Source organism: Mizuhopecten yessoensis, unplaced genomic scaffold, assembly GCF_002113885.1.
Source record: "Mizuhopecten yessoensis strain PY_sf001 unplaced genomic scaffold, ASM211388v2 scaffold716319, whole genome shotgun sequence".
NCBI lineage: Eukaryota > Metazoa > Mollusca > Bivalvia > Pectinida > Pectinidae > Mizuhopecten > Mizuhopecten yessoensis.
Genome location: NW_018480057.1, coordinates 563345 through 573842, shown reverse-complemented (window position 1 = coordinate 573842; position 10498 = coordinate 563345). Strand labels below are relative to the sequence as shown.

At 34.9% G+C, this 10498-nt stretch overlaps 1 protein-coding gene across 1 annotated transcript in view; it reads left to right on the top strand.

Moving 5' to 3' along the window:
- LOC110443008 (ecdysone-induced protein 78C-like) overlaps positions 1-8865 on the top strand; it is a 15650-nt gene extending 6785 nt beyond the window's left edge. The window contains exons 4-8 of the mRNA XM_021486946.1: positions 430-638; positions 2066-2210; positions 3489-3652; positions 4819-4924; positions 5570-8865. Coding sequence (XP_021342621.1) covers positions 430-638; positions 2066-2210; positions 3489-3652; positions 4819-4924; positions 5570-5832 — 887 coding nt within the window. The 3' untranslated portion in view covers positions 5833-8865. The remainder of the gene's footprint in view (positions 1-429; positions 639-2065; positions 2211-3488; positions 3653-4818; positions 4925-5569) is intronic.
- Positions 8866-10498: the final 1633 nt, after the last annotated feature.

The following is a 10498-nucleotide window of genomic DNA, read 5'->3' as shown; positions in this document are numbered from 1 at the left end:
CACAACTCTAGGGACCTAGTTTCTGAGTCAAAGCTTGGAAACAGTTGAGATCCCCACCCCATAACCATACATAAAATTGCTGGGCATAAAAAATCTAATATAGCTATGCTACAAGGATTGGCCTTGGGGTCTGGCATATTCCCTTGATCTCATTTGGAGAATAGTTTGCCATGATTGCTTAGGTATCCAGGTGAGCGATACAGGCCCTCTGTGCCTCTTGTTTTTACAATATCAAATTGCTACCTTCCTGCCAACTTTTTGGTAGATTTTGTTTAGAGATTATAGAAAATAATCGATTTAATCAGGGATGAATTAAAAGCTGCATTTTATACGAAAAGACATTGTTTTAATGACTGTATAGACTTGTTAATGTAGATGTTATTCTTAGAGAAGAAACAAATTATGTATCGTATGTTTTTTAAATGACAGCTGTGCGTTACGGTCGTGTACCAAAACGTTCCAAAAGCCAAGACGATCAATGTGTGACCTCCACAGACCAGAACCTTGATCAGGCAGACTTGGAAAACAAACAGCTTGCCATCTACGACATCATTCTCAGTGTTTCCCAGGCCCATCATGCTAACTGTACTGTGACAGAGGACAAGGTCAAACATATACAGAAGAAACAGTCCACTCTGGTAATTAATTATACAGTACACATGTCAAGGTCATATGCTGATGAAGGGGTCAAGTGGTGGTAGTGCCTGTCACTATATAGTACTTGGGTCAAGGTCATATCTATACTGATGTAAGGGTCAAGAAGAGGTCATTAAACAGCACTGAGGTCATGGTCATTTATGCAAATTGAGGGGTAAATTCATGATAGCTATACATTTAAGGGTCAAGTTTATCAGAAATTAACTGTTAAAAAATTGTACAGGCTCAATGTCATGTGTGTTCTTATATTTAAGTAGTTGTCAAGAGCTGATGACAATACAGTTCTAGATTAAAGGTCACATGTAAAAGTAGGAGTAAGGTGTATTAAGGTGTCCTAGTGGTAGGATGCCGGGCTCGTGACCGAAGGTCCAGTCTACTAAGCTGTAAATGAGTATGTGGTTGGGCAGTGCTAGAATTGTTGAATGCTAGCTGTTAGCGCCGAAATGGCAGCTCCGGCTGTATGCTTCCCAGGGGGTTGAGAAAGATATTGGCTGGTTGCAAAGGCCCTATAACCACGGATAATAATTTGTGAACCGCTTGGGGACGACCTACGAACTAGGTTGTAATAAAGCGGTATATAAGAACCTCAAATTATTATTATTATTATTATTATTATTTTCTATACGGGACAGATGCAAGATAATAAGCAAGTAAAACAATAAAGAACATGAAGCACAGGATACATGGTTTTCTCTGAATTACATACAGTATTTGGCCAAGATAATGGGTCATGTTAAAAACGTGTTTCCCGTGACACTCCTCAACACTATCAGAGTTCTGTTAGACAGTGTTAATCAAATAATTCTGTGCCACGCATTAACATGATCAAGGCAATTAAACCAGTACACATGCTATTTATAGAGGACTTCCAACAAGTTCCTATTACATGTAAATTTTATGAGACAAAAACTAAAATAGGAAGTAGATTTGGAACGAGCTAGATTGCTGTTTTTTTCATATGATCGATGATAAAATTACACATTTTATCACAAAATTAAGCTAAAATAATCGGTATTATTGTAATTTGTGACATCACACAATCTTGATAATGTTTCAAGAGGATAAGTGTTCTTACTGTGAGAGAAAACAATGCATCATTCCAGTCCAATCAAATACACTGATAAAAGTATGAGGCAATATATATATATTACAGCGATAAATCTACACACGAGTCCCGAGTCCTACACTCATAGAATTATGATGGGACTCGCAGAGTTTCTTGAAATACTTAAATTTAACATTGTGGGACCCATTGATTTTAGCAATACAGTTGAAAAGGACCTGTGAAAATGAATTGTAGAAAATTTAACATAGTGGGACCCATTGCTTTTAGCAATACAGTTGAAAAGGACCTGTGAAAATAAATTGTAGATTGATCTCAGATATTATATGACTTGTCGTGTTGTAGATGCAGCAGATAACGATACCCACCACCCCGGTCCAGTTTACAGACGAAGAGTTGGAGACCCAGAAACTGTCCATGTGGCTATGCCTCGCATCTCTTATCACGCCTACCATAAACAGTGTGGTGGAGTTTGGCAAGCGTATACCAGGTACTAAGGGAGTGTTGGATCGCCAACTATTTGTTACACTGGAAATAATTAACATAGTAATGGTCTCTTCTATGAAGGACTGTTTACAAAGTTTTGTTTAGTAAAGATTGATCAGCTGGACATCCAGCTGATTTCGGATAAAATCTCCCAGTCCTTGACGCTTTTTTCTGGTAAAGAAAATGTTGGCTAACAAGTTAGCATCACTGGATTATCTCTTTACCTCATTGATGATTCTTTGTGATATAATAAGGTGGGCGCCATATCACAAGTTTGTTATCCATCCATATATGGTTCAGATCAGGTCATAAACTGTGATATATGGCCCTATGCCCTATATATATATAGGGGAAACTCATTAATTTGGCTTCTGATATTCATGGGGAAAAGGCTTTCTGGAATCTTTTATTCAGGATCTTTATCTTCTGTGGCTATTCCTATTTCAGCTTCATTTTTATACGCCCGTCAAATTTGACGGTAGTATTATGGTATGGGGTTGTCTGTCCGATGTAAACTTTTGTTTGCCCGGCAATTTCTTACATTTTTTCGACCAATCTCTTTGAAACTTGGTATACATCATAATCATGATATGAAGTTGTGTCTCCCATAAAAGAATTTCAATTCGACAATTTTTCCAAAAGTTATTGCCATTTGTTTATTTCGGTATTTGATTTTTGTCCGGCAATCTCCTCCTACATTTTTCAACGGATCTCTTTAAAACTTGGTATTCATTATAATCATGATATGAAGTTGTGTCTCCTTTATATAACACTATATGACATTCGACGGGCGTATATTGTTCCACCCCGCGGTACTCTTGTTGTACATTCTTTAAGTACTCCTAATGCTGCAAATGTTTTCTGGAATTCAGGAAGTTTACAGATTAACAAAGTACAAAATGACAGTGCCAAAAATACCAGTAATACAATTCTATACACTGAGAATCTTTTCACCCTTTTGTCCCAGAACAAGATACGCAGTCAGTGTTTCTCTTGCTCAGGTTTATAGCCAAATACAGGCTGTTTCCCCTTGCTAAGACGTGCCTTTTCTTCCCAAAAAGACCAAAGATTGAAGAATGTACTCCCAATTTCAAATAAAATAATGCTTTATTTTTTTAATATATTTTTTTCCAATTAATGAAGGAACAAGCTGTTGTAAAATTTAGGTTAAATAAACCACTGGCAGTAGATTTAGCACTGGGTGAAACAGAGATACAGAAAGTCAATTGTAATTGCTAGAGTTTTGTGTTGGAGTAAACAGTTGTACCTACTCCTTTTGTAGGGTTTTCTGACCTTTCTCAAGACGACCAGCTCATCCTTATCAAGGGCAGCTTCTTTGAGGTCTGGCTCACCAGAATGTCACGCATGTTCAACAAACATGACGGTATTCTCACCTTCGACGAGGGCAACATGATACAGCGAGAAGAACTGTCTGTGGTCTTTTCAGTAAGTTTTACTTTTAAATACATGACTGTTGTTGGCTGTTCTCATACAAGTTCTCTACTTCAGCATATACATACTCATGTAATGAAGTATTTTGTCACCTTTAATCCATGGTTACATGAAATGTGAACAATTTTCAATATTCTTCATAATATTGTCCACTGTACAAAAATATTTTTGTAATGTTCAATATTCAGTCCATTGTCGCAATTTAATCAAGCTTTTGTTGGCATTACTTTCTGTATATGTAGATTTAGTCAATTTTCGTGAAATAAGGAATTTTAAAGAATAAATTTAATGTGCGTATGTTGCAAAGATTTTATTTTCTCTGTTTAAATGTCTGGTAATTTTTTGCATTAAGTAGAGATCCTAAATAGCAAACACAATCTTACCACCAAACTAGTGGATGAACCTTGGAAAAGACTTTAAATACAACCAAAATATGTTTAGGGGGCACGGTAGTCTAGTGGTAGGACGCTGGGCTCGTGACCAAAGGGTCGCAGGTTCGAGTCATGGCACGGCTCTGTGTTGTATCTTTGAGCAAGATACTTTACTCCGCTTGTTCCAGTCTACTCAGCTGTAAATGAGTACGTGGTTGGGCAGTGCTAGAATTGTAGAATGCTAGCTGTGAGTGCCGAAATGGCAGCACCGGCTGTATGCTCCCCAGGAAGTTGAGAAAGATATTGGCTGGTTGCAAAGGCCCAATAACCACAGATAATAATTTGTGAATCGCTTTGAGACGACCTTCGAACTAGGTTGTAATAAAGCGATATATAAGAACCTTGAATTATTAATAATTATTATTTAGATTGTCACCATTTGCATTCATATTGAAGATCTGCTTGCCAACGATGTCTCTCTTTATGTTAATGTAGATATGTCACAAAGTCCTGATTGATAAAGTTAATGTTTAAAATTCCCATGCCTAAATGAATTTATTATTCAGATTGTTCAGGGCTCTCCCATTTAAAACTATACCTGACCACAGGACTCCAGAATAGATCATTTTTATGCATCGTTGGGTTTTCCTGTCTATTACATATATATGTGTAAATTATTATTTAAATCTACAGAATATCTACAACAAATGTGTGTGCTGTTTATTAATGTTCTTACTTCATCGTCCCACATAAAAGTTTTAAATGACTGATTTTTTCCTGAAATTACAGCCGGAGTTTGTGTCGTGTATGTTTGACCTGGCTATCAGCTTCAACCAGCTCAACCTTAACGACACAGAGATTGGTCTGTTTGCTGCAATAGTGTTGGCAACTCCAGGTAAATTGTATGCTGACAGACAGTGTTAAATATTCTTATTTCAAAACTTCTTTTAGTTGATATTTCAAGTCTGTATTATTTCTAGCTGACTGGGACTAATAGAAATAGAGCTAGTTTTGTCCTCTCTTCCAGTAAACAACTAGTATGGCTAGTTGTTCACTAGATGGAAAGCTAGTAGATTATTAAAGGAGGAGGAGTTGGTTTCTGAAGTTCTACTTGTCCCAAATTTACCATAGTTATATTTAATACCTTCACCAAAGAATGAATTATACATAGTTTTTATGTATCACTGGTTGTTTAAAAGTGATGTATCATGTGCTTTTATAGATAAATTAAGGAATCAGATGAACACTGAAACAAAAGTATAAACTGAAAGAAGGAGAGCAACTGATCATAGTTTCTTTTTTCTGTTTGACTGAAAGAACATTTAGCTTTGTACAAGACGTAATTCTTTCCTAGCTGTATATATTTGCAGGCTTTAACCTAAATAAAACCATTTTTGTAAGTCTTATTCTATATTTGAATACAGCAACATTATTAGCCTGTATTTATGTATGTTATAATTGTAAAAAATAGTTTGTGATTCTAGCAACTTTGATTTCTAATCCATGTTCCACTTCACATTAATATTTATTTGAAATTCAGATCGCAGAGGTCTAAGTGATATGAAGTCTGTTGAAAAAATCCAGGACAAGCTGATAGAGGCCCTAAAACTACAAATCTGTCGGAACCATTCAACAGAAGATAACTTGTTTGGGAACACCATTGTGAAGCTTCCCCAGCTACGATCCTTAGGGAGTCAGCACAATGATATAATTCAATGGTACCGTGCCCAGTGGCAAAGAATCAGGTTACCTCCCTTGTTCTCAGAAATTTATGACATACCAAAACATGCGGATGATTCTTGATTATGGTTCTGTCCTAAGCTGATTCGATACAGTTTATCCTATATTGGGATCCTTTGGACAGTTTTAAGATGAACAACACAATATGGGATCTCTCCATGGAGAAAGACTATTTCCTAACTTTGAGGTGTATGTGCTATTACCGAATTGGAACTGTTATAGAAGATTGGGTTGGGTATTTGTCATTTTGAAAATTGGAATCATCAATGGAACCCCCAGAAGTTTGTTTAATGTTACACTGAAATGGCAATATATCTAGTACATATTTAGCTAGTATGTTTTTACCTGACTGGTGGACGCTGATCAGAGGTTTTCACTGAAAAGTTCATAATCTACCTCACTTGTATTTACCGATTAAAATAGTTTTCTCTTCCTGTCACTTTTTGGCAAAATCTACCAAAGAAGTCGCTCACTAGGGCCTAGTGAGTAATTCACATCAGTATAGTGCACTTTTACATTTAGCCCATTTGACCGTTGGCAGCTCATCAAATCTGGTTTTACAGTCTGACCAGGTATAAATCCCAGTGAATGCATGGGTGCCTTTTTCATTTAATTTCAACATTATGTTATGAAAAATGTTTGGTTCCTAGTTGTTACCAAATAACCTTAGTTGTTGTGAAGATTTTAAATCATTAACAAATAAGTTCACATTTGTTTCTTGCAATAATTTATGTTCAAAATTAACAAGACATTTGTCATCTGGTGGTTTTTTTAGTTAATTTCATTCATAATCTAAAGCATCCTGAAAGTGAAAGGATATGACCAGTCCTGATGGTTTTGACAAAGAAGGCCGTTCCACAATGCCAAATGCAGAATGAGAAATGCAAACCTGTCAAATGCCAAATGCTTAATTCCAATTGCACACAATGCCAATTGCCAAGCATGGGCTGTTTCATGAAAAAACTGAAAAGTGTCTCTACTAGCCCCATTTTCCTTTTCCTTTAAAAAATGAGGATTTCAGCTTTTGCATTCAGCATAGCACATTGGGTATTTGATGATTTGCATTTGGCATTGAAATCCAATTTTAAAGGAAGGAAAGAATGGGGCTAGCTAGTTGAGCAACTTTTTAATTATCTTCTCATAAAATGACTTATAAAAATTGATTTGTTGCTTTCTACTTAATATATATATATAAATGTATCTCTCTTGGCCATTGGAAATATGTGATTGAATTCAACCTTTTAATTAGGCATAAGAATTTCTCTCTACACATTTTGCAATTGGCATTAAGCATTTTGCCTTTGACAATAAGCATTTCACATTATGCATCGCGCATTGCATACTGGCCTTCTGTACATATTTGATAAAAAACAACACCAGTCTCGGCTACAGTGTAGTTTCGTAGGTAACGTGTCAGCCAGGTCAATGGATCTAGGGTAACCTTTGTCCAGTCAATGTGGAAGTCCCATACGGTTCTAACAGCTGTCATACTATGCACATCAGTACACTTGTCATATTATGTGTCTTGACCCTTTTACCACTTAAGACCATATTGGACTTGCCCAGATCAATGCATGGTAGAGTTTATTAAAGTTACATAGGGGTGAAAGGGTTAAACAAAAGTGGAAACCAGAATCCATGTAAACACAGGACTCCTGCTGATACAGTGTACCTGTCATTTTACTGATGTTTGTTCATCATCAGATTTTTTTAAAAGTTCATTACTTACTGTATGACATATCTTATCTTCAAAAAATCTATAACACCGATCAAAATGTTGTAAATCTTGAATTTTGTTTCGTGACGATGAGATTAAAAAGATTCAGATGTGGAGATATGTTAAGGTCTCTGTAATGTTAAAAACATTCAATACTGCACAAGGATCGATGTGGTGTGGTCGAGTGTCAATCATTGATTTGTTTAAACCTATGATTTTTTTTATGAGAAGAAACTTTAGGTATAGCATAAATCAAAGTAGCTGGTTTTCCTAGCATAGATTAGATGTATGTATTACGCTAGCAGAAGTCCTGGAACCCCCCTTTACACATTTTGATATATGCAAACAAGTGTTGTGGTCAGTTGTCACATTTTACTTCATTAACAACTCAGGTCTAACTAAGGATTTGTCTCCGGTCACATAAAGCATTTGGTAGAAATTGCTTGTTATAAGGTCAGCAAAACTGGTCAGTTTTAGAATTGATACGCTCAGGTGAAATTTTGCATTAATTAGTTGCAACCTCTGATCAGCTTCCACAGTGATTCAGCATTGTTGATATTTCCATATCAGTACAAATCATTGCATATACGTGTGTGTAGCTAGACTCCATGAGTTAATAGTTTTCGATGTAAGAATATTGTTGTATATATACTGGTTGTATAACAAACCAAGAAAATGATATAGCGCTTATTTTTTTAACTGCTAGAAACTTTTTAAGTAATCAAGTTGAATCAACATTAAGTGTTTTCATACTATTGTTTGTTTTCCATTATTATCATGATTGTTGTTTTTAAAACTGTTTTGTTTTCAATTGCTATTGGATGAAAATGATCCGATCCAGTGTATGTAAATATTGCTCTCAAGTGCAATCATGTTTTACCTGGAGGTCGCTTAAAATTATCTTTACTACAATTACCCAGTGTTTTTGTTGATGTTTTTTACTTGTTTACATATTGTTTATATTTTGTTGTATATTTTCAGCTGTGTTAGGAACATAACAAAGAGAGGAATTACATTTTTTGTCAGAATCTGAATATTATAAAGGAATTGGATGTTAACTTACCTCAAGTATTTACGATGAGTTTCATACATTGTGTGAGATACTGCAACCGTTTGGCCAGTAAGATTTAGGCATTATTAAGGGGTTTGGCAATATTTTCGAGAAATATAAAGGAAGATTTGAAGAAAATAAAAAAAAGTCTTAAAATATATTCAACTCGGCAGTAATTAAGCTTGGTGGCAATTAAAGGGAGGGGCAGTATATCAAGGTCTTACTTTATAACACAAATATCAAGCTTATTTAAATGAGATGAAAAAAAGAAATCGTGATTCATTTTGAGAATTAAAATCCTCTAAAATAAGACTTTTTTTTTAAACCTTCAATTATGAAAGTATATATAAATTTATATAATCTAAATTTGTGAAATTAAGATATTGAAATGCTAAAATAATTGTTTATTGTATTAAAGTGTAGCATATATAACGATATAGAGACATGTCGTCTCGGCTGTATGTTTCTCCGTAAATGTCAAACATTTGAAGACTTGTTCTCATGAACAGCTAGCTGTACAGGCTTATCTAGTCATAACAGTACACATTGTGACATCAATGTAATAAGTATTTTTTTTCAACTTTTGCTATAACTAGCTGATTTAGAACCTAATCAGACAGAGTGAGTACTTAGAATGGCCTGCTCAGAACTTGTTTATGCATTAACTAGTCTAGAAAGCAAAAATGGTTGCAATGAAGATCTTGTTCCATAATTGTTTGTATTAAATCAACATTCTTTTTTTTTGAAACAGTACACTTACAATGACAAAACAGGTTTAGTTCTAAAACAGATCAGTGCTACTAGTGATAACATGCTTGTTTGTTTAAGAAAAAAGACAAAAGTCTTCAGAGGAAAATAGGGCAGAGTTATGCTTAGTGTAGATAGAATATGAAGGCTTTGCTGTGATGGTCAGCTATACTTAGAACCTGGTCAGTGGGCTCTCCGGTATGTAGGATATAAAAGGCCAGTGACTTGCAATTTACTTGGGATGAAAATAATGTTCATTATCATTCATTATTGAATATGATCTTGCTTTTGCTCTTTTGATGATAACTTAATATTAACATGAAAGTCCAGGTGAAATATTACTTTTTTTTTGTAATAAACATGTAAAGTAACTATAAAAAGTTTCTTAACAATGATCATCGGGCCTAATTTCTGATTACACTACTGTGAACATAGGGTCAATTATGAATGTATTGTTTCTCTTGGTAAACATACATGGATATTTGTAATTGTGACTTATTCACTTTGTTCAGGATAAGAAGAAAATCATGAATCACTACACTGTTTAGTGATTTACATAAAACAAGGGATATTATCCAAACCAAAGTGATGGTGGCATGGGTAAAGACTGGTTTCCTTTTCTTTGATCAATCATTTAGTTTTTGTCTCCAACTTTATTTTCTGTTTATACTGAATTGAATTTTATTATTTTCAGTCATTATATGATAATGAATGCTAGCATTTCTCAGGACACTATATTTCACCCCAAACTTACACGTTTGTTCTGTACATACGAATATTTAGAGAAACCAGGCACTGGTGCATGTGTGTAGTCCTCTACCTGAACTTTTCTGTTTATACTGAATTGAATTTGATTATTTTCAGTCATTATATGATAATGAATGCTAGCATTTCTCAGGACACTATATTTCACCCCAAACTTACACGTTTGTTCTGTACATACAAATATTTAGAGAAACCAGGCACTGGTGCATGTGTGTAGTCCTCTACCTGAACTTACTGACATGGCTTGTGTATCGCTTGATATCTATTTTCTGTAAGACTATAAAGAAAACCAAGCTGGATTGTCTTGTTACATGATATATATGTTTTTGGAGTTAATTGATGAACTCTACACTTTTTTGTTGAGCCGGTGAAGTTGCATATCTCCTGCTTTTGGGGATTTACTTGTTTTTAGAAAGGAGAGATTTACATAAATGTATATTAAAATCTCT